At 41.9% G+C, this 26,633-nt stretch overlaps 1 protein-coding gene across 1 annotated transcript in view; it reads left to right on the top strand.

Annotated features, from left to right (window-relative positions):
* SULF1 (sulfatase 1) overlaps positions 1-26,633 on the top strand; it is a 159,044-nt gene that overhangs the window by 64,475 nt on the left and 67,936 nt on the right. Inside the window, exons 4-5 of the mRNA XM_081111003.1 lie at positions 18,080-18,152; positions 18,471-18,700. Of these exons, the coding sequence (XP_080967129.1) occupies positions 18,529-18,700 (172 nt within the window). The 5' untranslated portion in view covers positions 18,080-18,152; positions 18,471-18,528. The remainder of the gene's footprint in view (positions 1-18,079; positions 18,153-18,470; positions 18,701-26,633) is intronic.

Raw genomic sequence — 26,633 nt, forward strand, 5'->3', positions numbered from 1 at the left:
GTGTCTCTCTGTCTCTCCCACTTGCTTCCACTCTCTAAAAATCAGTGGAAAAAATATCCTTGGGTGAGGATTAACAAAACAAAACAAAACAAAACAAAACAAAACAAAACAAAAATCCATAGTCAGATTTTCAGGGAAGGGACAGTAGTCACTAGGGACCCAGACTTCTTTTCTTTCTGCTCCTCCATGGAGCATTCCATCAATGAGAGTATCTAATGGTCCAAGATGGCCATGGAAGCTCTGGACATATTATATGACAAACTAGAGGCCCGGTGCACAAAATTCGTGCATTCAGGGGGTCCTTCAGCACCTTCTCACACAGTCTGGGAGCCCTCGGGGGATGTCTGACTGATGGCTTAGGCTTGCTCCCTGGCTTAGGACCTAAGCTGTTAGTCAGACATCCTTAGCACTGCCATGGAGGCGGGAGAGGCTCCCACCACTGCTGCTGTGCTCACCAGCTGTGAGCCCGGCTTCTGGCTGAGCGGCACTCCCCCTGTGGGAGCACACTGACCACCAGGGGGCAGCTCCTGCATTGAGTGTCTGCCCCGTGGTGGTCAGTGCGTGTCATAGTCACTGGTCATTCTGCCATTCAGTCAATTTGCATATTAGCCTTTTATTATATAGGATGGTCACTCACACTTGTTTTTTAGTCCTCACCTGAGGATATGTTTTTATTGATTTGAGAGAGAGAGAAACTTCTCTGTGAGAAACATTGATCCGTTGCCTCCTGCACATGCCCTTACCAGGAATTGAACCTGACACCTTTTGATGTATAGAATGTTACCCCAACCAACTGAGCCACAGCAGCCAGGGGTACTCACACTCTTTTACGGAACCATCCCAGATGTTCCTCAGTCTTTTTGTTGCATCTCATTGGAAAGAATTCAGCCTCATGGGCACGTAGAGTTTGGAAAGAAGCAGGGAGATGTCACCTAAAGCTGGGCATATCGCCACTGCAAACGAAGTCAGGATCCTGTTATATATGAAGAAGGCAATGAATGATGAGGTAGGCAATGAGCAATCCCTGCCATATAATTTAGAACTATTTACATCCGTCAAAAGTAAAAATACCTTTTTCCTTTCAATAAGTGGTAACAGAAATTATATAAGTTCGGAACTTGGAGAAAAAATAGGTTGTTTCCATTAGACAAAATAAAGAAAAGTTGTGCCTTATAATTTTTGTATCTGTTTTGGCCTCTACATTCAGCCCTATGGCTGAGCAAAGCAATGACTCCAGGTGAGGTGAATTTCCAAGAATAACCAGCCCTCTCCTGCATTCCCACCTAGAAAGCTACAAGTTTTCCTGCCGCTGTCCACTGAGAAAGGTGCTAACTTCCTACAAGCTAGTCTTTTCCTGTTTGCAGTTCATGTCACATACGAATGCATTTTCACCAGCATAATGAATCTAACTTTCTAGTCTGTTTTTGTAAAAAGACTATTAAAATGTTAAAATCAACATATCTTCAAGGCTTCCTTCAAGTTATTAATCCTTAAATTACTTAATCCAAATTATCTCATAGACATAATTTAATTAAAAAGTTGTTTTTCCCATTTTTTTTAACCTAAGAGTCTAATAAGGATACTCTGATCAACATAATAATATTGCTAAAATTATTAGAAAACAGCATTAACTCTTTAACTCATTCCACTCCCATGACTATGGACATTATGACTTCTTTTTATTTTTAGTGGTTGTGGGTTTGTGCAGAAAGAATAAGGAGACCTAAAACCAATATTCTGTTTGCTTGAGTTGTAGTGAAAAGCAGCAATGAAACGTTTGAAACTAGTGCCAATGCATTTTTCTTTGCCTGCTTGTACATTCGTCTATATGTTTTTAACATCTATGTCCATGGGTGATCGAGTTGGCAATTATTCACAAAATGGCAAGATAAAAATGGAAAAGAATTGGTCTATTGGGGGAGGGAGGACCACCAGCCTCAGAACAGAAGATTTGAGTGTGAGTTTCAGCTTCAGCACTTCGAACCTCCTGTGAGGGATAGAGGTGGATTGGAGAAAGAATAATGGTGCCTGCTCTACCTTCTTAAATAAGTTGCTTGAAGAGCAATTTAGAGCAACGGTTCTCAACCTGTGGGTCGCGACCCCTTTGAGGGTCGAACGACCCTTTCACAGGGGTCCCTTAAGACCATCGGAAAACACATATATAATTACATATTGTTTTTGTGATTAATCACTATGCTTTAATTATGTTCAATTTGTAACAATGAAATTGGGGGTCACCACAACATGAGGAACTGTGTTAAATGGTCGCGGCATTAGGAAGGTTGAGAACCACTGATTTAGAGTCTTTTCTGAGCTGTGATGCATCGTGAACATAGAAGGGGTTATTTTATCCATGAAAGAACAAATATATCTTCTAATGGAATTTCAGATACAAGAAACCACCAAACCATATGAAAAATCTTGTTCACTGTTTAGTTATTATCAGTGTAAGACCAGGAACTCAGAAGATAATGAAAAATATAGTAGAGGAAAGTGTTAGTTAAAATAGGTGTCCACTCACCAGGTTGGAAACATTTGACTGCCCTATACCTCGACTGGCTAATATGGCTCTTTGGGGTTTATTTTCATCAGACTCCACTGTGACATTCAGGGTAATATCAACCCAAAGTGAGCATCGTGCACACTCTGGGGCACCCTGGGGCCTTTAAAACTGTGATTTCTGCCCTACCTTCACAAAGAGGGCAGTTGCTGGCACAGTCTGGAACTGTGTTATACCCAGCACTGTATGTAACTATCCGATTGAAAGCAGGGTTCTCTTCTCATTCATTCATCCATTATCTCCAATAGCGCTGAACAAAGTGCCTCGCATAGGTGTTCTGCCAAAGGTTGTTCAATTAAACGTGTATGGCAATTAAAATCAATGGAATTGAACAAGAAATGGCAGGTAGTTTCAACGCTTAATCAACTATCTAGGAAAGAATTCCTGTTAAATGTGGGGAATGGCAAAACAGGGCGCTCCTGTGGAACTTAACCCCAAACCTGGTCTCTCCTAACTTCATTTATCCAACACCCTCAATCAGCCAGACTCTGGCAAGAAAAAAAAAAACAACTACAAAGAAATCCAATCCTACGAAGCACCCGAACATTTGTCACAGAGTCCATGCACCAATCCCACCAATAGATGGCACTTGAGTGAGACCCTCATGTCTTTGCTCTTATTTTAAACATGGATCTAACAAGATAATCTCCCTGATATCTCTCTAGCATATCAGAAGAGAGAAAGTGGAATTATGACAGGTAAATACACTTATAATAACCAGAAGAGAGAATTGATAACAAAGGAAGTAAAAGCAATGTTAGGAAAAGCATCCATGAAGAATTCCGAACAGTATTATCCCATTGTGTTGAGCAAACAGCTCTCTACACCCAAGTACAGTATTCCTAAAGGAACGTCTGAATTATAACCAAGTGCAATATTTATATTAACAGTGGTGACCCGGAGCCATAAAACAAAACAGAACAGTGACATCATTCCCACTAGTCTTTAAAGATGAGGAAATACTTGATTAACTTTTTGCAAGTGCATGGGGTAGATTAAATCACACTCCCTAAGTGCTGCTGCCCCCCCCCCCCGCCCCCTTCCCCAGAGAAATGAACATAGTTTTAAAATCCTCACCCACTGCAGTGGCACTTAAAAAGCCTTCCAGGGAGCTACCCCTCTCTGGGTCCCATCACGTGGCTTGCTTAGGCCAATGACAGGTAAGCAGATGTGCCAGACGCCATGTCCAAGCAGCTGTGTAGAGTGGCTCTCTCCAGTTTCCACTCCCGCTCCTGGTGTGGGCCATGAGGATGGTGCATCTCACACAGGGGCTGCTGTCCTGGGGTCAGAGGTCTCAGTCCTGGGGTGAGAAGACTCTAAGAGCTACAGCCTGAAGCAGGGCCCCACCACCCCTGCAGCCACCATGGGACACAGGGAGCAATCGTCCTTTTAAGTTATAAGCCACTGCACTTTGGGAGGCCTTTGTGCAAACCCAGTGTGCTTTCTTGGTTCCTGTTTGTTTGTTGGGAGCACCCACCTTTAAATAGTTCAAGTAAGATATCATGGAAATTCACACACGTGGGACTCCTCCTTCCCCTACTGTGGTAGATAATGGAGGTATTTCTGTGACGAGCCTGAGTTAACATTGCACTTGAGGACATGTTGGGGAAATGGCCACAAGCGGCCACATGCAATCAATTAACCGATTGTGCCGCCTCCACCCAGCAAGACAGGAAGCCGAGCTCAGGGAGGGCTCCGGTGGGCATGCCTCCCCCGGCTGAGGGTGGGGACTCAGGAGGGGATTTCTGTGGTCTGGGGATATTGAGAATGAGGTCATGAGGGTGTGTGTTAAGGACAGCTGGCAGCCACCTGCCCTCCGTAGAGAAAATTCCAGGGGTTGTGGGGGGAATCTCTGGGATCACAGGCACAAAGCTGAAAGTCAGGTCCCGTCTCCTTTCTGTGTCTGGAGAACGCAGCCCTCCAGAACTGACTCGGAGCCTGAGAATGACCAACTGCGTGACTGTGCACAAATTATTTCACCTTCTGCCTCGGCACCAGGGATTAATTAATCACTGCAAGTTGTCTCGCGACTACACAATGCTAAATACAAATAGAGGAGACCCGCGAATTCACCGAGTTGTGACTCGTGGTCTTGAATATTCATGTTCAGCCACGCCAGTACACTCCCTCACCCAGCAACGACTCTTTGTTTTACCGAGCTCTGGGGGTCCCCTTCTGTTTGTAAGGTGAAAGGGGACCTGTCCGTGGTGTGTGGCTGCAATACTGATGCCCTGTTTTGTTCTCCTTGGCCAGATACCGTCAGGCACAGAGGCAGATGCCTGGAAACCCAGCAACACCTGACTCCCATTTTCACCCCCCAAATTTCTTCCCATTAAGTCTGCCAGTTCGGAATTCTTCAGGCATACAAGATCTCTTAAAGTGAACATGCACTTCAGGAGAGAAAACAGACACAGAACAGTTCGAACCAAGTTTCTGGTGGGAGGGCGTTTCAGTCCCGCCCTTGCTGTGCGATTTTGCACAGATTCTTCAGTTCCCTGAGTCTCAGTTTCCAATGAGTCATGTTAGTACCTACTCCATAGGTAGGTGACTGGCATAGAGTGACCTGATGAACCGAGAGCTTTAAAGCAGACTGCATGCTCAGTGGATATTCACAAAGATGTTTTACTTTTCTGATAAAACGTAAGGTTTCCTCCACACGTTGGAAGGTGTGGAAATGGGGAGACTTGCGAGTGCAGAAGGAAGGAAGAGGATACTGAGGGGGGAAGACTGGGGTGGTAGTATCTGAGGAAGGCAGGGACACCGGTGATAAGATGGGGAAGGGGTAAAGGAAAAAGAAGAAAAGGCCGCACACTCAAGATGTGCCAGATCCCAGCAGCAGTCCACGTGGTCCTGAAATAAACTCTCTGAAGTTGGGCAGCTGCAAAGCCAAACTTCAGAATTGTTGCACCTTCTCAATGGGCTCTCCGACCGTGGCTTCCCATCTGGGGCTCTGCGAAGTGGCTGTTGCAGGAATTCAGGTGCACGAAATAGTTGGGAAGGTTGCAAACCTGACTTTTGCTCTGTTTCAACCCTTGCTACACTTAGCCCCCATGAGTTCTGTGCAACTTTCCAGCTCACTTTTGTGTGGGCACACACCTTTCCCGGCTCTTCCACAGCGTAAGAAGCAGAGTCCCCAGGACCCCTAATGTCTCCTGCACATCACAGTGGGTTGATATATATTTTGGTGCATGTTGTTGAAATGAGTCAGCGTTTGTTTTTTATGGCAACTGTATTTGTCTACCAGCGTCTCAGAGGAGGTGATGGATGGGGGTCAAAGGCCCAGCGTGGGTGATTGGGACAGAATTGGAAGAGTGAGGAAGGGCTTCATTAAAACAAAAGCAAGTAACTCACTCTGCCTCCTTAATCTCTAGGAATAATTTGCTTAAAAATATAAAAGAAAATGTGCTGATGGTAAACCATCTGTGTGCATAACAATTGCTTAATAAATGTTAAAATTGCACTGGGCCACTGCCAGACTCCATTAGTTCATGGATGTCGAGGATTTATGGAACCTAGTTTCTCCAGACATTGAGGGAGAATATTTAGAAAGGAATATTAAAGGGTCATTTAAAGCTGCTCAAAAGAACATTTCTGTTTATTTGCTGAGGGAAGTTTAATGGTCTTCAATGGGTAACTCTTCCAGTTGCCCATGCCTCGTGAGGACTGAGTGCATTGGAATGTTTGCTTTCCTGTCAACTGTGCAAAAGATGGCCTCACAAAAGTCCTTTCAGCCGGGACGTCACTGGCAATATCAATTGTCTTGTCTGGTGAATGCCCAGCTGCTCCAGCCAATGCAAAGGCCTGAAAGATCAACCTTCCTGAAAAGACTTGAAGCACCTGCCCCCGCTTGGCTGTAGCCGCCTTTCCTTTGCTAGTACTAGTGGGTTGATTGCTCCACCCTGGCCCAGTACTGTCAGGGTAGAGCAATCACCTGGGAACTTGTTAGAAATGCAATTCATTAGGCCCCACCCTTGAACTGAACTCTAGAGTAAGTAACAAAAGTATGATAGACCCCTGTCTACCTTATAAATTAAATACTTGAAGTTGACCTTTGTTTAATGATGGAATGATGGTTATTGTCTTGCATAGCTCTTGTGAAGTAGCCAGTATTCTGAAATTGGAAGCCAAGTGTGGTAAAGAAGATATTTCTTCTTGAAAGAAAAGCTTTCTCAAAATCTAGAGAGAAGTCAATGATTAAATGGTCAAGTAATAACAAAAATCCTGTACTTGGATTATGACTCTTAGCCTGGATGGGTCTTCCTCTTTCTTCTCTGGCTTAACCCTCTAATAAAACTGATTAACAAGATAATTATGCAGATTTTAGAACATTTTTAAATTTAATTTAGCCCAAACATGAAAGTAGTAGCATGTGAGAAAATTTTTCTTATTGACTTTGGAAAACAGGGATGAGTCTGGCAGTCCAAATTCTTTTGAGCCAGATGGGTATTAAATATGCTGGCTTCATATTTCTGTAACTATAGCTGTATAGGATCTATTGATCCAATATTTAGCTAATCAATGGCCAAATCCAAAATAACTCCTTTACCACTCTCCTGTAATTTACCACTGAACAACCACATAAGTGTGTTTTGTGAGAGAGGAAGATTTAAGAGTTAGATAGAAACAATCTTTAGATGTTTAAAGCATTTGTTATATATAGAAGAATATAGATTTATTTTGCATGGCTTAGAAGAGAGCATAATTAAACATAAAGAAGATAGGAAGGTAGATTTTTGTTCAATAAAAGGGAGAATTTTCTAACCTTAATTGCTGTCCCAAAACTAAACAAGTGGCCTAATGAGTCCTGTGTTACCTAGAAGGGCAATGCTCTAGAGAAGTTTTCTTCACAGGTTAAAAGTGATCCATGTCAACTTTAAGATCCCTCTGCCTTAGCCTGTTTGGATTGTTATAACAAAAATACCATAAACTGGGTGACTTAAATAACGTTTATTTCTGACAGTTCTGAAATTTGGAAGTTCAAGATCAAGGCAGCAGCAGATTCAGTGTCTGGTGAGAGCACCACCTGGCTCATAGATGGCCATTTTCTCAGTGTCTTCAACAGAAAGAGGACGGGAGCACACTCTGGGGTCCCTTTCACAAGGGCACTATCCCATTCATAACAGCTTCACCCCAATGACCTCCCAAATGGCCCCGTCTCCTTCACTTTGGGGGTTAGGATTTCAACATATGAACTTTGGGGGTGAGAGGGGGGGGCATAAACATTCAGTCCATCACATCTTCTAACTCAGAGATTCTGTAATGTGTTTTCTAGAATGTCCCCCTCAAATTAGCTCTCTAAGGTGGAGGTTGCCAATCTCCTTTCTCATATGTGATCTGGTCTGTGAAGTGATGTTTCAATGAGGAACATCTGTGTGCCACAGTGTTGCTTTTTGCTAATTTCAAAGCCAGCTGATGATCATGTACATGGTGTGTGTGTATGTGTGTGTGTGTGTGTGTATTTCAAGGATATAAAGCTCTATACAGGAGATCTTGAAGTGGAGGACCAGAAACATAAATTACCTAATCCTTTGTATTCTCATCCAAGATTGAAGCTAAGATCAAATAGAAAATAAAAAAGGATCAAGAAAAACAAACAAACAAATCATCCAGAAATCCAGCAAGCTTGGAGGTCTTGGTAAACTTCTTAGGCAACCAGACTTACTTAGTAACTGTAAGAATCCAGTTCTACAAAGAATGACAATTGATATTTTGAAGTTGTCAAATGCTGTTCATGACACATTTTGATAATGTTTCACCATAGCAAGCCAAAGGAATTATCAACTAGAAATCCACAACTTTATAAAGAATTTTCTAAAGTTCCTCACTATTTAGAGTTACAAAATAGTTATGTGCTTTACTAATCCATCTTACAGTGAAAACTGTTTAAGTACCTCCACACACACTTTTATATGTAAATTTAAAATTCAGGTAACATTCTTTTATTTTTCCTTAATAGTCAACACCATCTACCTTTGTATGCATATGTTTTAGTAAGCTTACAAATATCATTGAAAATTGTTTTCCTTTTTGAAGACTCAGATATTAAAATCAGCCCAACCCTGTTGCATTATAATCTCTAATATTACATCAGGTTTTAATAAACCTTCTTTTGCAGAACACATGTGCTTAAGATTTCATGGAAACCAAATCAGTGGAGAGAAGGGATTACTGTAGATTACTTTGAAATATGCATTGTTTGAAAGAGCCTCGGGTGACCAGCTTTCATGAATGGCTGATTTTACTTGTGGGGCACATTCTCTGGTTTAATTATATCAGCTTTTTGTGTGACAAGTACTGTTCATGTGTGCGCTGAGAAATGAAAGTTTAAAACAAAGTAGAGTAGTTAGTGAGAAAATTAATTCTAGAAGTGGAACACGCTTGTGTGTTTGTAGAATAGAGGTCTAGATGAAACGTAAGGACTCGTCCAACCAAAGCCTCCTAATTATAAAAATACAGACAATAAACAGAAACTTGCCTGAACATCCATAAATATAGATCATATTCTGAGCCTTTTTAAGAAGATTATTTCACAAATATGACTAGTAACTGTTAAGGGTGATAATATGGCTCTTAAAATTTTCATTCTATAAATTTCCACAGCTTACAGTTTCATAAAGTTTACTCTTTTATAATAATAGAGAGAAATGTTAGCTTTCATTAGCTGAAATATTTCCCAACTTCTGTTTAGACAATAAACTAAGGCAGAAGTCATGTTTTAAATTTCAAGTTATTACAAAACTTTGATGCAAGTAGCACCTTGTGAATCAGTAAATTTTAGTGAATTTATGGTTTTAAAAATCTCCTACTATATCTCGTCAGGTGTTAATCTATCTAAAGACATTGATAAATAATGAGTTGAAGGTAAGACGAATTTAATTGGGCAAGAATGCCAAACAGATAGCAACAAAAATAGACCATTAGCATTCATTGTATGCTTTATGCATGCTTTATGGCAGTGATGGCGAACCTTTTGAGCTCGGCGTGTCAGCATTTTGAAAAACCCTAACTTAACTCTGGTGCCATGTCACATATAGAAATTTTTTGATATTTGCATCCATAGTAAAACAAAGACTTATATTTTTGATATGTATTTTATATATTTAAAAGCCATTTCACAAAGAAAAATCAACCAAAAGGATGAGTTCACGTGTCACCTCTGACACGCGTGTCTTAGGTTCACCATCACTGCTTTATGGCTAAGATTAATAAATTAATTTCCCTAGAAATATCTCTAGTTACTTTTTTTTGCTAAAATTATATTTTCCAAGATTGCAGGCCTGAATTTCACTTGAAATTTTCATAGAGTTGCTCTTTTTACTTGGTAAATGTACAGGTATGCAAGTTAATCATTGCGATTACAGCTAAAGGAGAGATGATTATCTGACCATAGCACAGGGATTTAGGTACATAGCACAGGGATTTAGGTACATATACACGTTTAAGATGATTTTGTCATTAATAGACTTGGAATTAGCCCTGGCTGGTGTGCTCGGTGGTTTGAGCATCAGTCAGTGCACCAAAGGGTCTTGGGTTTGATTCCCGGTCAAGGGCATGTACCTGGGTTGTGAGTTCACTCTCTGCTCTGGGTCGGGGTGTGTACGAGACGCAACCAGTCGGTATCTCTCTCTCACATTATGGGAGGCAACCAGTTCATGTGTCTCTCTCATATCAATGTTTCCCTCTCTCTCTCTCTCCTTCCCTCTACCTCTCTACCTCTCTACCTCCCTCCCTTTTTCCCTACCTTCCACTCTCTGAAAAAACAATGGAAAAATATCTTCGAGTGAGGATTAACGACAACAACAAAAAAGACTTGGAATTATATAACACAAAATTGCAACACAATATTTTCCAGTACAACTTATGAAGGACTATTTTTGAAATATCACTACATGAACTAATCTAAACCTTAAGGTTTCCTTGGAAATGTCGCTGAGCAAAGGAGTTGACTAAACTGTGGATGTGTGATTTTTAAAGTTCTCCTGTAAGTAACACATTATTTAAAAAGAAAGAAACAGCTATTTTCCATAATTTTTACCCCTGAGTCTTAAGCCAGGAAGTAGATTCTTTCGTCGTCTTTTGAAATGAGTATTCCTCCTTTCCTCTCCTTGCCCAGGCTTCCCTTTGTTGGTCATCACGTGTACGGCCAGCAGGATCCCTCAGAAGGAACTCCTATCTCCATCTTCTGTATTTAAACCCTTAGAAACGATAAAGAGCATTATTGGTGGCGAGCTTGACCAGACAGAAAGTCGCCTGGTGAAATTCTCTTTGTGGATTGATTTACAGAGTCAAGTCAGATGTTACTCTTTCCTCACATAGATTTTAACTACAAGAAAATATTTGGAGGGATGCTTTTGAAATATAAATATGGCATCTAAGTATCTTTTTTTTCAAAATATTTTCTTCAACTTAAATGTATCACAAGAATTGCTGAACATTAAAATACACGTGTATTGTGCCAGATTATGTATATCAGGGAAACAAACCAGAAGGAAACATGTCAAAAATAACCCCAAATTTGTTAAAAGTACATTTTTAGTACCTAAAAATGGTTGAACTTTAAGCTGCGAAGAATTCTGTTTCTTTACTACTTGAAATATGTGTCTGTGTGTAAAAAATATTTATACACATACCTTTAGTGTGCATATATACGTGTGTGTGTGCGTGTGTGTGCGTGTGTGCGTGTGTGTGTGTTTCAGAGAGAAAGATAAGTTCATAAGGTACTAATGAAACTTGATGCTTGTGGCATAGTCACTAGTGCTCAGCACACTTCATCCGCTCCACCAGGTTGCCAGCCTCCTTGCAGCTGGATGGGGCCCCATGACTAGTTGCAGCCAATGAAATGTTAGAAGTGACTGAGTCACTTCCAGGTTGAAGCCAAGAAAACCTCCTACAAGATTCTCCAATTTTTTTCTTCCTCTGCTACTTGGTCCAGTTATTGTAGCAGCAAGACAACAGTGACCCTGACTAGCCAACGACCACAGCACCCCATGTGTGACGTGTAGTATGAGGGATTGACATACTTTTACTATGTTAAGCCATCGATATTACAGCAAACTACTGCTGACTGATGCAATACCTCAAGACACTTCAACACAAATAAACTATAAGTATGTAAAACAAGTGGCAAATGTAATGACATTTAATGTAATAAGCCATACACTTTAAGACCCTCGCTAAGATGCCTAAGATCACATCAGTAGTTCTTTTCATCAATATTGTTGTCTAGTCACCAAACCCATATTAACTGAAGTTTCCAGTGCCCCCTCTTTTGAAACTCCAATAATCTCTTTGTTCTCATTCTCTTGGCTCTCACTGCCACCATTGAAACTAGTGGCCATTGTCAGGCCCTTTACCCTTTAGACCAGCAGTTCTCAACCTGTGGGTCGCGACCCCTTTGGCGGTCAAATGACCCTTTCACAGGGGTCGCCTAAGACCATCCTGCATATCAGATATTTACATTATGATTGATAACAGTAGTAACAGTTATGAAGTAGCAACGAAAATAATTTTTTGGTCGAGTCACAACAGGAGGAACTGTATTTAAAGGGCCAGAAGGTTGAGAACCACTGCTTTAGACACTTGGTAGCATCTGCTTCAGAGCTATCAGCTCCTTCTGGTTCTTTTTATAATTTTTAGGTCACTTCATTTTCTTTTGTTTTGCTAATCTGATTTGAAAGAAGTGGGACAAATCTCAGTCTTAGACTTTTTGCATCCTCTTAAATGCCCTTGGTATACTCGTTTTTACGCGCTTTGGGTTCCTGCCTTTGTGGGGCCACGTCTCAAAACTGCATTTCCTGCTCTAGCCTCTCACTTCATTCGTCTCACCTCCTATTTTCTTCCTCCTTGAGAAGACAGAGGAAAAACCTAGAAAACTCAAATTTACTTCTACTTTATAAAACATTTTTTAAAAATCCAATGTAGGCATGAATGAAGTAAAAAATAAAATGCGTCTCTCACGCTCGCCATACCCCACAGATAACCGCCACTAACAGTTTTGTTGAATAAATGACTTTTCAAGGTTCCCTCACAATGCTGGGGGGAGGAAGAGAAGGAAGAAAAGCAAACATTGTTCAAGGGGGCGCTCGTCATTTCGCCACGTATTTTCTCAAAGGTGCTCCAGGTCAGATGCACACTTTCCAGCTGACACCAGTTGTTGGAGGAGATTTATGGTTAGAGGCTCTGAAAATTATTGCTGCACCAGAAGGAGACGGTTGCTTCTCTTCTTTGCTTGGAGTTGTAATCAATTAGGTTGGGAAACAGGCTTTCTGGGGATTAACCGTAGATGAACTTTGCAAGCGAGAGGGTTTTTTAAACGAAGAAATTAGCTCCTTCACCATTTCACATATATCATAAAGAAGATAGCATGTCCCGAAGGCTTTTGCTAAAGAAAAGAGTGATGTTGGGGAAATCAAAGCCAGAATGAAGGGAAAAGGGCCATGTAAACTGACGTTAAGAAATGTGAGGATGTAGATTGGTGGTGCATGTGGGCTGATGTGATTACCAACTCTTTGCTGGTACAATCCTATTTTGCTTCACTCTGACCAGAAACTAAGTGTGTTCTGGCTAAATTCCACTTCCAACAATTGCATGCTGCTGGCCTAATCTCCCCGGCTGTTTTGATTGGTTATGGTGTCTCTCTTTTTTCCCCTCTGTCATAACTATGGAGTGCATTGCTTTGTTCTAGAAGCAGTGCTTTGCCCCATCGCTGGGAGGTGTATGTCTGTGCTGTTTTGTGGTTCTGATCCAGCCTCTCACATGCTTAGCTGTGTGGGCATTCATTTGTGAAGTTCGGTGTTACCCTCAGATTAAAAAAAACACACACACACAGAGAATGTCATCATTCATTATTAATAACTCCTGTATGACACCAGGCATTTAGAACTTAGGGCAGTTTCAAGGCTTTTAAGGGAAAAAAAGTGACTGAGAAGTCTGTGAATGAGGCCAGATCTCCAGCTTTCGACGTGAGAATCTGGGCTGAACTGTAAACTATAGGCCAGCAACTCTCAAACCCTTTAGACTTGGGATCCCTTTACATTAAAACTTATTGAAGACCACAGGAGCCTTTGTTTATGTGGATTCTAGCTATTGACATGTAGACATTAAAGCTGAGAAACTTGAAGAATGTTTATTCATCCCTTTGAAAAGAATAACAAATCTATTACCTGGTATATGCTAACTTAAATAATACATTTTATGAAAAATCCCTATATTTTCCAAGCCAAAAAACTATTGGTGAGTAAAGTGGCATCGCCTTGCATTTTTGCAAATCTCTTTCATGTTTATCTGAATAGAAGAAGGCTGGGTTCTGATAACAGCTTCTATGTTCAGTCTTTTGAAATATGTTGTTTTCTTGAAGTACAGTAATAAAAGTCAGCCTCACATGGATAAGAGTTGGCAGAGAAGAAATAAATTAATAGCTTATGCAGATACCTGTAGGTCTTCTTTGATACTCTACCCAGACTTGACAAGTAGTAATTTTTTTAAGTGTATTAAAGGTTAGAAATAGTAAGAAATCTGAAACCATATGAGTAAACATTCCAATACTCAATGGTCATTTGCACTTTGATTGGACATTTTTACTCATGTATGACTTTTGTAGCATTGTATTTGGTCATTTGGGAAATATTGGGTCCCTGAATTACATAAATATTCTAAAATGTTGACATATTTCATTTTACCATCTGAAAAAATAACACTTGTTAATATGCTAATATCAACACCAATGTCATCAGAAAACTTTTATGTATCAGGAAGCTGCCAAGCTCACAGTGGCGGATACATGTTCTCCAAAATTCTGATTTTAACTTGAAAGCAAGCTTTCTATCCTTGGCAACAAACACAACAAATCCTGCCAGTTGTTTTCCTTGAAAACACAGTCTCATTTCATTCATCATTGGAGAAAATGCCTGCCAAATATATCTAAGTCCAAATAATTCTTTCAAGTAAAAATGGTGTTTATGAGAAAAATTCGTGTCTAGTTCAGCTTGCAACCTAGTCACACAGGTGCTTTTCCCCGAAACAGCGGTCACACCTGCCCAGGTGGCAAAGTCCTTGATATGTTGTTGTGTTTTTTTATGTACCTCCCATCTTCTGACACAGAAAATGAAAAAGATAAGCTGTGCATTCAAGGGTCCAGGTTTAATACAATTAATCATTTCACTGCTTCGTCTTACATAAAACTGGCTTTTTTTAACTGTAGGTGACACTCCCTTCATTAGGCCTGAGACAAAAGCAGTTTCATCTACCATTGCTCTTACTCCATCAGTATAAATATCAACAATTTTTTTAAAAAAGCAAATAACATGTCAGTATGCTTATCAGTATAGTTGTATCATACTGATATGCTTATCAGTATAGGCCTTATGGACCCCCCCAAAGGATCTCAGGGTCCCCCCAGATTCTCAGATTACACTTTGAGAACTGCTATGGTGGACAGAGCAGGACACTGTCAGCATAAGGCCACCTCTGCCCCAGCTGCCAGGACAAGAGGGGCTTGGTGAAGTCAGAGATCCCCTTAAACCCACTGGGAGGGACATTGAGTGTGGGGTATGGCACCCGAGCATATGTGAACTCAACTTTCTAGGTGGCTTAAAGTCCTCCAGTCTTTTTTTCTTTTATATGTGACTTGAAACTTTTAATGTCACATTCAGAGTTTGGCTTCCTGCCCTGAACAAAGTCCTGTAAACTGCACACGATTGGCCAGAACTACAATTGCTGTTTTCATTCTAGGGCTTGGAGACCGGTCCTCAAGCTCCCTTCCCATGTGTGAGAAAACCCTCTTTTTCCATTTCTCCCATTTCCCACTATTTCTCAGGACAAATTGTTAGTCTCTAGGGGCCCTTGCCGTCCACCACCAAGTATCCAATTCACACATTGCGTCCTTGTCTCCTTTGTCCAGTTCTGCATTTTGTCTGATGGTGTTTTTCTTCTGCTTCTTTACTTCTTTTCCTTCTGGGGCTGGAAACCAGGCAGTGAGAGGATGACAGGTTTTAAAAGGTCATTTTTGAATAAAGAATTGTCTGTGTAGTTTGTGCACAGTGGTGTGTTTTGTATGTTTGAACGAAGGCGGGGCGGGAGCGGGGGAGATAAAGGACTGAGCACTCCTGCTGGCCAGACCTGTCAGAGAGTTCTCCACCACTCAATTCCGGACTTTTACAGAAAATCCCCTCAATTGCTTATAAACGGTGGTGGAAGAAATGTAGGTCTCTTCTGCACCTTCAGCTCTCCAGAAAGGAAGGTGACTTTATAGGTTAAAAAATAAAAGGAAAGAAGAAAAGAAAGAAAGAAAGAAAGAAAGAAAGAAAGAAAGAAAGAAAGAAAGAGGAAGGAAAATAAATGATTTTCAATGTAGTTTATATAAGGGACCATTAATACTAATTTCCTTTTTTCCTAAAGGAAGAAGTAAAGTAAATAAGATAAGGAGAAGAATAGTCATGTTGATTGGGTTCCAGGGAATGTTATCAGCATCTTAATTGTTGGAATTTTCAGTTACGTGTGTGGCTGACTAAACCCCACACCGTGAGTCTGACTGTCCTTCCCAGTCGCTGCCGTCAGCAGAGGTTGGTTTCTAAGATAGAAGATGCAAGAAAGCCCTGCTCGCTCTCTTCACACACCCTTGCTCGGTCTGAGAAGTGGGCAAAGTTTGGCTGCTTACAGGATCAACCCTCTAAGAAATTCCTGTATTTAACAGAGCCTGGTGCACGCTCTTTGGGAGAAAGACATTGTTTGATACCGTATTTCTTTCATTTTCCTGTCCCTTTGTGCTCATATCAGTTTTCTCATGATTTGAAACAAATGCACAGAAACCAGAGTCGGTGCAGAACAATTGTGGCTTCCAGTGTTCAGCATGCCCAGCAATGATGGAAATAACCCTGGGCTGTTACCAAAAAACCCTTCCACATGGACTCTTAGAGCCACAGGGGCCATCAGAGGTAGCTTGTTGGTTGCTTGGCAGATCACGAGTCAGGACTGCCTTGCTGCAGACACTAGATTTTTGTTTAAAAGCTTATTTCTTGTAGAGTTGCATTCTCTCTCTCTCTCTCTCTCTCTCTCTCTCTCTCTCTCTTTCTTTCTCTCTCTCTAATTATAGGCTGCAGAGTGAAAAGCATTAGAAATGTTTACAAAACAGCTCATAAAGTTTAAAATAATGGGGGGGGGTGTTTATGTAAACAAAATGCTGTGCGTGGCTAGGGTACACAATACAGGGTCTTTCTTCTTCCACGGCCTTCGCCACCCTCCAGAATGTAAGGCGTGGAAGTGAGCGATGGAGGCCCTTCCCTCCTGCTACGCTATCCTCACACTTAGCTCATTATATTTATTTATCTGATGCCAGTTTATTGTTGCAGATCAAAATACAGACCCTCAGGTGTGTGGGGACAGAGGCACGGATGAAGGGGGCTGCCTCCTAGTTAATGTTAGGGCAGCCTGAACTCCCGTACAGATGTTGCCTCATGACATCCAAGGGACAGATTTTTTTTGTTTTTTTTTAATGAGCCCTTTGCCCTCTTTTAGAAGTCCACGAGAAAAGCTTGTGGCAAGTTTGTGTTCCAAAGCAAGAGGAGCATTTCCAGCCCTTTCAAACTCTCCCCTCCTGGACAGGCTGGCCAAGATGTTGCAGTGCTCCCTCTGGATTTTATTTATTTTTTAACGTGGGAGAGTAGCCTCTAACCCCCAGCCTCGGAGCCCATCAATCATTTTGCTTTGCAGGTTTAGATCTGCGGCAGCAAAGCGCAACCTCTGTGCTGGCGGCGCTGCACCGGGTCTTGATAATAGCGAGGCTGGTGCTGACAGTCAAAGGAGGGCTCTGTCCCCTTAGGCGCCAGCGCGCTGAGGACGCGGGCTGGACGGAGGGACCAGCCTTGCTCGGAGGAAGCGCCTCTCCCCCTGGTGATTGATGGAGGACAGTTAGGAGGTTTTCAGAGGCTGGGAACATTTGCCCTCCTTTCTGTGAAGTCTTTGTCAGCAAAAAAGAACTCTCCTGGGTAGTGAGTGACATAATGCAGATGACAAATGACAGCTTTGCATTGCATTCTACTTGATAAGTACGAAATATCTTACTATGCAGGTGAGTTAACGCTCCCCAACACAACCCCTCATGCCAGACGCGCCCCCTCCCCAAATCCCCCCGGATGCGCTGTGCAGATGCACTGTGGTTTCACAGGCACCGCTGGCTCTCTGACCCGTCATTAGTTTTGGGGGGATGTTTAAAGTGCAATTAGGGTGTGAGTGGGGATGATACTCTTAGTGCCATTTATAGAGCTGATTATGGGAATGAAGATGTTTAAGTCATTTGTTAGCAGTTGTGAATGTTATTTAATTCTGTTTCTCCCTTTTGGCTTGCAGATGAGATAGATGGATAGATAGATAGATAGATAGATAGATAGATAGATAATAGATAGATAGTATATATGAATATATAACACACATATTATGTTGTTTTAAGAGACTAATTCAGATCAAAAACCTGTTTCAAAATCCTTGACCGATGTTTTCTTTGTATTTTTCTCTCCTATGTTGCAGGACCCCATCTACAGATGTTCTGAACACCTCTGAGTAGAGAAATTGATTTTTCCACCAGGATACCTAAGTCAAGGTATTAGCCCTTGTCAGAAAGCGTTTGCATTCGAGCCCTGTGTTGGAAGTGATACCTTGGCAATTAACTGAAATAGGAAAAGTTGGAATGAGACTAAAGGACGAAAGTGAATTTGCAAAATAATCAAGTGCTTTAAAAAAAAAAAAAAAGGACCCAGCGCCTGCCTGCGAGGGTTTGCGGCTCCTGACTCCCGTGCAGCCTGCTCCCTGCCAGCGAATGTGCCAGGTCTCACTTAGCTGAAGCCCTTTCTCTGCAACTGTGTTTGGGGTTTGGATTTCATTTCAGTCTCTCCCTCTCGCTTTCTCTCTGACTGCTCAGTCCTGCAGAAGCCAGGAGGCTGGGACGCTGTGCCGCTTGCGACAGCGGACCACACAGAATGAAGCGTTCCTGCTGGGCTCTGGTTCTGGCTGTGCTGGGCGCAGAGCTGCTGGGGAGCCTCGGATCCACGGTCAGGTCCCCGAGGTTCCGAGGACGGATACCACAGGAGCGGAAGAACATCCGGCCCAACATTATCCTTGTGCTCACCGACGACCAGGATGTGGAGCTGGGTGAGACCCCCGATTTTCCGCTTGTTAGTCTGTTTTGCTCAAATGATTCGCTGACCTTCCTCACGATCAGTCACCGTCAGTGAACATTTGGGGGTTTGGCACTTCATTATACCTTCGTAACCAATGACCTAGATTATAAAAATGAACTTGTATTGAGGATAAGGCATTCGGTTTGTGTTTCAACGTGACTTTTCTGGTCTTAGACTTTTGAAACAGTCTGAGGGGCTTCAGAGAACAGGAGGGTGGATGGAGGAAGGGAGGAAGCCCGGATTAAATATTATAGAAGTCAAGGGTTTGATGGTGGACCTGGGAACTCTTGGTCAAATTTTTTTTTTTTTTTAATATTTGGGCCAAGTTGTTTCAAAGAGTATGACATTCTGACTGGAATTCTATGCGATATATACGAACCTAGATAGATCCTTGAGGAACTTTCAATGGTTTATTAGTATTAGAGTGAATGATTTATTCATAGCTTGTAAGAATTGTTAGGAAATTGAAATTTACAGTGTTTTAGGTACTTTCTGGTAGTAGTTCACTACTACCCCCTAAGAGGTGATGCCTTTTTGAAGACTTAGCTCAGCTGGGTTAACTCTAGGGCACTTAGAGAGCCTGCTCAAATCCAGGGGTACCAGCTTAGTTAGCTTCTGTCTTAGCTGATTGGGTTTCTTATCTTCTCACCTTCTCTATTGGCCCAGCCCCATGGTCTTGTCTGTATGCCGAGGGTCAAGTTTTTCCAGGTGACCCAGGACAGATAAAAAACTCGACCTGACGAGTTGTCACCACCTCTCATTTCCATTCCTGGACCCAAATTCCTCACTGTCGGGCATCACTCAGCTAGGCTTCTCTGTCCAGCACGCCCAACTTAACATTACTGGTATCTTCTAGACGTGGCGCTAGCAGGGGTACCTCCTTCATGACAGAGCTCCTCTGACTTAATGCTCTCGAGGAGAAAACCCTCCATGCGGGAACTTGATCTCCAGGGAAGAGAACTTTGATTTCCAATTGGAAACCAAGCCATGGAATTCCATCAAAGTTAACTCCTTGGGTTCAGCGGGAAGCAAATGCACTAGCAGCCAGCAGGGTAATGAGCCACAGGGTCTGCTCTGTCTCACTTCACTTTTTAAACGAGAGTATAGGTTTCAGGCACGATGCCAACGTGAAACATCTTGCAGGTATGACTTTAGGATGTACGTGGCTGGTGGTTTCAGGTTTTAATCACTTGCAGAGCAAGTAAAATGATGTAAACACATTTGAATGCGCCTTCCTTAACATCTCTCCACTCCATCCTTTCTGCTATAGCCAAGATCTACAGACCTCCCCTCCCAGCTTTTTTCTCTCTTCTCCAAAAGCAAATGAGCTCTGGGCCATCTGGCTCCTGCCTGTGTCTGTGAGGCTACTTTCCTTTCCCCCACTTTGCTCTGTGGAGACAACTGACACTTCCCTGACAGAATCCTGTGGTTTCATCTCCCTCACCTGTGTTTCATGCCATTGCACATCTGGTCCCCACTGTCTTTTCCCCCTTTCTGCACCTGGAGAAGCCCTATCTGTTTTTTATGACTCAGTTCAAATGCCTTGCCCTGGAGGGACCTTTCCTCACCAGAACCATCCTCTCCTCCAGCAGGGTCCACGGAACTTACCTTTGCACCACCATGGACGTGCTGCCAGTGTGGCCCTTCATCCCCCGTGTGCTTCCGTCCCCACTCTTCCACTTGACTGAGAGCAGCTAGAGGGCAGAGGTGTGCTGGTTTGTGTTGCAATCCTGATGCTGAGACTGTGCTGGAAACACAGTGGGTGCGAAATAAACTTGAAGTAGACCCAGAAAGGTCTGAAAAAGCTAAGATCATTCCCAGAAATGAATACAGGCTTATAAAACATCTCAAGTGCAGAGACAGTATAAACAACACATCTCTTTGAGACCCTGCTTTCAATACTTTGGGGTATATACCCAGAAGTGGAATTGATGGATAATTTGATAATTCTGTTTTAATGTTTTGAGGAACCACCATAATATTTTTCACAACAACCACACCATTCTACAATCCCACCAACAGTATACAAGGGTATCCATTTCTCCACATCTGCACCAACATTTGGTATTTGAAAGTAGCCATCCTAATGGGTGTGAGGTGGTATTTCACTGTGTTTTGATATGGATGGGTTTTGTTTTGTTTTTTGTGTACTTACATGTAATGATGTTCAAATGCTTGAATAAATCTTCACCTAAGCAAAACATTTTGCACCTGTAATACTGTAGGCAGTCTTGGCTACTGTGCCTCCAGAAATATAAACAGACTTAGAAAAGGCTTAAAAAACAATTTGGAAAATTGCAATAGAATACTTTTCATTTGGGGGGAAATAAAACAATTCTACCTCTTTGTCTGGAAAGACAAAGTCTGAGAAGGGTTTTAATCAAAGTTTATGAACTCAGGCTGGCCAGGAAAACTCTTATTCAGGAAGAATGGGGAGCCACTCCCGCAATTCAGTCTGAGAACAAATAAAAATAAAATAGTACTTTGTGAAGGGAGTAAGACATATAAGGAATTCATTAATAAAAGTGCTAGAACCTTGCATTTGGGTAACGCTTTATCTTTATCCAAAGAATATTTGTTCTCATTATTACATTTTTTTGTCATCTCACTCAAGATGGGTGGGAAAAACAAAGATCTTTATTCCAGGAGAAAACTTAATTAAGTGGAAATATTAAATAAGGTTATTGGTTTTACTTCTGGATTATTTTTTTTTTCTAGAACTTAAGAGGTTGTTCAGGTTGTGCCTATACCTATAAATAGTTCAGGTTTTTAGACTAAGTTACTGGATAGAAGATTAACACTTTATTTTATTTTTTTTATATATTTTTATTGATTTCAGAGAGGAAGGGAGAGGGAGAGAGAGATAGAAACATCAATGATGAGAGAGAATCATTGATTGGCTGCCTCCCGCACACCCCCTACTGGGGATCGAGCCCACAACCCGGCATGTGCCCTTGACTGGAATTGAACCTGGGACCCTTCAGTCCTCAGGCCGATGCTCTATTCACTGAGCCAAACCAGCTAGGGCAGATTAACACTTTTAAAGCTAGGGAAACATTCATGGACATGATCAACATGAAGTTTGGGATGATGGTACCTCTAGGGAAGAAGTGGTAACCAAGAGCATTGACAGGGTCCTCATTTTACTTTTAAATTTAAGAAATATATCTGAAGTGACTATGATATTAAGCTTTGGTAAAACTAGGAGATGTGTTGTTTATACTATCTCTGCACTTGAGATGTTTTATGAATCAAAAACAAGAAAATCAGAAATGCTTGTGGAATTACCCTCATTTTTGAGGACTTGAGTCAAAGAGATGAGAGTTAAATCTTTCCCAGATGCTTCCTGGGAGCCACTCTGAGAAACAAAATCTTGAACTGATTGGACCATTGATCTGAATCACTGTGGCATTCCTTATATTCTTAAGAAATTGGGCTGATGCTAACTTCTTAGTAATGCTAACCTCACCAATGCTTCTCTTAGATCATAGTGCAGTCATGGCGAGCCTTTTGAGCTCGGCGTGTCAGCATTTTGAAAAACCCTAACTTAACTCTGGTGCCGTGTCACATATAGAAATTTTTTGATATTTGCAACCATAGTAAAACAAAGATTTATATTTTTGATATTTACTTTATATATTTAAATGCCATTTAACAAAGAAAAATCAACCAAAAAAATGAGTTCGTGTGTCACCTCTGACACGCGTGTCATAGGTTCGCCATCACTGTCATAGTGGAATCAAGAAACCATGAATACATGGAAATACCTTGTTTCTTTAAAGTAGAGATCAAAAAAGTGCAGAGCTAGCCCAGCGATATGTTTTACTTGACCAGCATACTTTTTCAGATCAAGGCAACATTTTAAAAATCAGGTAATTTTATGTTTTTTTTAAAAATCCAGATTTCTACTTTTTTTAAATCCAGAAGAATAAGGGCTTGCATTCCCATGAGGCAGCCTTCTGTTAGATGCTTGAAGGGGAGTTGAAGCCGACCCCACTAAGTGTGCATGTCCCCCCAGGTCATCCCGGGCCCAGCTCTCCATTGCTCCCAACACTTAGACCAAGGAGCAGCTGCCATTTATCATCACGCCCATCCTGTGCTTTTCCTTCTGGTCAGGGAAGAGTTCTGTACACCCACATTTCTACCGGATATGGAAAGGCAAAGGCCTTGTGATTCTTCCTATACCTGGCTGGCTTCACTTGCCTACCTTCTCTGTTTAGCTCTGTAGACATTTAAGTTCCATCCCCTTAAGAAACTAATCTCCACTTTTAATGGCCTTTTAGCTCTTTGGGAGAGAAAATAATGAATCCTAGTGACTGGAAACATTTCAGATAGATTTATTTATTTATTTATTTATTTTATCTTATTTCTTTATTTTCTTAATCTTTATTGTTGAAAGTATTACATATGTCCCATTTTCCCCCCATTGACCTCTCCCATCCTGCCCCCTTATCTGCTTCTTGGTCCCTTCTTCCCCAAATTTGATTTCCCTCCTCTGGTTTTAGCTGAAGTATCTGGTTTTTGTTTTTGTTTTTGTTTTTCTACCATTCCATAGTTGGGATAGAAGACACTGTGCTGTTTTATCATGTTATTTCTTTCTCATATTTTCAGAATTAAAATATTCAATAGACGAGTAAAACCATTTTTAATATGAGGAATGTCACTGTTTAAGGTTCCATAATGCATGAGGAACTAACAGTGATGTATTCAGTACTGACCATTTGTACACTTAAAGCACTAGCCTTTCTTCATCATAAAATAATGACATCAAGAAACAACCCTGTACAATTAATAAGAGCTGTGTGTGCTTGTTGTTGTCACTCATCAATCAAACCATGAACCATTATGATCCACACGGGGAAGTGTCTCCCTAGGAAGCCAGGTGTGCATGAATCCCTCATGCCTGGGATTTCCGTAAGGGATGGTGATGACAATGGTCATTACTGAACTTCAGGTTTTGTGAGATTTCCTGATCATGATAAATAGGCTGGATGAAAAATTTAATGTTTGACAGTATAAAATATTGAAAAATCAAATGCTACGATAGTTGAATCAGCAAAGGTAAAGCTTTGCTGTAAACTTTAACATGTGAATACAGTGATTCACACTCTCAAAGTGATTTTGGTAAAGTCATTCAGATTAGTGGGATATTTTCTCTATGACCTGTTCGCACAGATGATTTGGGGATAAGTAGGCAGAGTGTAGAATGATTTAAATTCCTGACTGTGGTTCCATCCAGCCCCAAAATCCTATCACTTAGTCCATCCAACAGACTTGTCTTGGAGGCTGGATTTGTAACTCCACCAAGCTTGCTAACCTGGTGGACCCTGTAGGATTCTCAAAGGGTGCCGCTTCTCCCCTCCCAGTCACCGCTGTCCGAGCAGCATTCTGGTCCACGACCGAATGCTGTCACAGCCTCCCCACCCAGTGACAGCAGGAGCAGACTTCCCCAGTCCCAACCTGGAACTCTGGCGCTGGGACAGCTTTTCTTGGCAGCCCTGAGGCTCAGCTGTGGCTGGGACCTTCCCTGTCCTCAAGCCAGCCCAGTCAGCAGTGCCCCTATGCCAGCTGCTGGACCTAATTTCAGTCCCTTCATTGCATCCCTGTCAGGCTCCCACCTCACAGGAAAACTGTAAATGATAATAAGTCAGGCTTTTAGCTTAAGGGGGAAGGGCGGTTTGTGTGGCAGTGGGGATTAACTGATATTTTTAACTATAAGCCAGCATTAACACTTTAAGTCTTAAAGAATAGAAAAAGTAGTTGACCTCAATCATCATCTCTTTGGGCTGTTATAACCCTTTATAGACTGGGGGGTTTAGTGACTTATAAATAGTCTGGACACTGGGAAGTCCAAGGTCAAAGCACCAGCAGAGTCCATGTCTGGTGATGACCCATTTCCTGTTCATCAATGTCTGTCTTTTCACTGTGTCCTTACTTGGCAGAGGGTCAAGGGAGCTCTCTGCAGTCTTTTTTATAAGAGCACTAATCCCATTCATGAGGACTCTACCTTCATAACCTAATCACCTTCCAAAGGTCTTACTCCTGCTATCATCACTTGGTGTCTTAGGTTTTAACATACGAATTTTCAGGGATACATTCAGCCTGGGGTAACCTCTCTACTCTTAACCCAGCTTTTGGAATTGAGATGTAGATTACAGAGAGGGAGATGGGAAAGGCATGAGAAAACTAAACGTGGGGTTGAGATGAGCACCAAGTGAAATTGTGGCCCTGCGCCCTTGGCTCCCCATCAATGCTGTAAACTGGGCAGGGGAACTGTTATTAGCTCCATTTTACAGATGAAAAGCACAAATGAAGAGAGTAAATGACATGCTCAAGCCAATCTGTGGCAAAATCAGATGTTGTCCCACAAGTTCAAGTCTCCTTCTCTTCTTATTCTTATCCTCCTAAGCCCTGCTGTGGGAATATTGTCATGAGTCTTCCATCTTAAGTTTCATATCATTTCTGTGAAATAATTGTTCTGATAACTGTGAACCAGCGTGGTTTGCATTTTAGGCACCAAAGGCCTGAAACCCAGAGAGGTGAGGAGCTTCATCTTAAAACAAAGGACATCGTTGCCCTTCCTACCATAGGACAGGACATTGTCCCACCCACTCCTCTCAATAGCTGTAAATGCATAATTATGAGTTCTATTACAGGAAACTTTTTTATAGAGCTTCCCAATGAAAAAATCAATGGTACAATCACATGGCAATAGATGCAGGGCAAGGCAGCGTTATTGACCAATATTAGTCATTGCATAGCCATAAACAGAAGATGCTGTGTGCTTCCCTCGCTGGTGCATGCGAGCTTGCTTTACAGAGAGAAGAGGTATGATTCCTGCACTCCATCCTCTGAGTCTAACCAGGGAATCCTGGTTGAGATCAGAAGCTGAGCTTGACACCATTATGGCTGTCAGCTACTACAGACAGACCCATCTTCAGCCCACTCACCCTTCTCTTGGGCCTAAGCTACGACGATGCCTTCAACCCTTGGGAGGGCAAGAGGCAGGCATTAGTGTCTGTCAGTATCTCCCCTTAAAGGCCAGATGGAGCAGAATATGAGACTACAGAAAGGGAGGCATATCTTGACCACAAGCAGACATCATTTCTCTTTCACTGTCTTGAAAACATCAGTGTCACAGTCCGTGCTCAGTCTCATGAGCTGAAGAGCTGGTCTCTGGAGCAGGCTGCCTGTATTTGCATCTGCGCTCTGTGTGGCCCCGTGTATGTTAGTTAAGCCTTTACATCTGAGTTTTAACATCCATAAATTGGGAATAATAAAAACAGCACCACTACTACGAAGGGTTGTTGTCAGGATTAAATGAGCTGATGCATGTGGAGCTCTTAGAGGAGAACCTGAGAGGAAATATAAAATCAGTGTTTTCTTTTTCTGTCTACACAACATCTGATAGCCTTGAACATGGTCGAAGCCACTTAGATCACTTAAAACAAGGCAATCACTAAAGTCACTTCCAGCTTTAGGCTTCCCTAGTTCTGTGTCCAACCTAGAATACTTCTCCAAGTGTGGTCTACGGACGCGGAGCTTGTTAGAAATGCAAGTTCTCAGGCCCTTCCCTGGTGTTACTATGTCTGTTTCTTTGGGTGGGCCCAGAATTCTGTGATTTAATGTATTCTCCGGATGATGTTTAAATTTGGAGAAGGATGTCTCAGAATGTTCTCTTTATTAAGAAGCTTCAAGCTAGGTGCCCCTTTCAGGAGCCCCAGTGATGGAGCTGTGGTGGTCACAGTGATGGTGGCGACCAAATCGCTTCATGGATCCCTTTGACATGGGACTAGTTGGAAGCAGAGCATTGGCAGGAATTGTTAAGGATACTTAGAATGAGGCAAGTCCTGGCTGGGGCAGTTCCAAAGGTTTCGATTGGGCTAAGTTTTAGCCTATTTTCA

Source organism: Myotis nattereri, assembly GCF_964212035.1.
Source record: "Myotis nattereri genome assembly, chromosome: 17".
Lineage (NCBI taxonomy): Eukaryota > Metazoa > Chordata > Mammalia > Chiroptera > Vespertilionidae > Myotis > Myotis nattereri.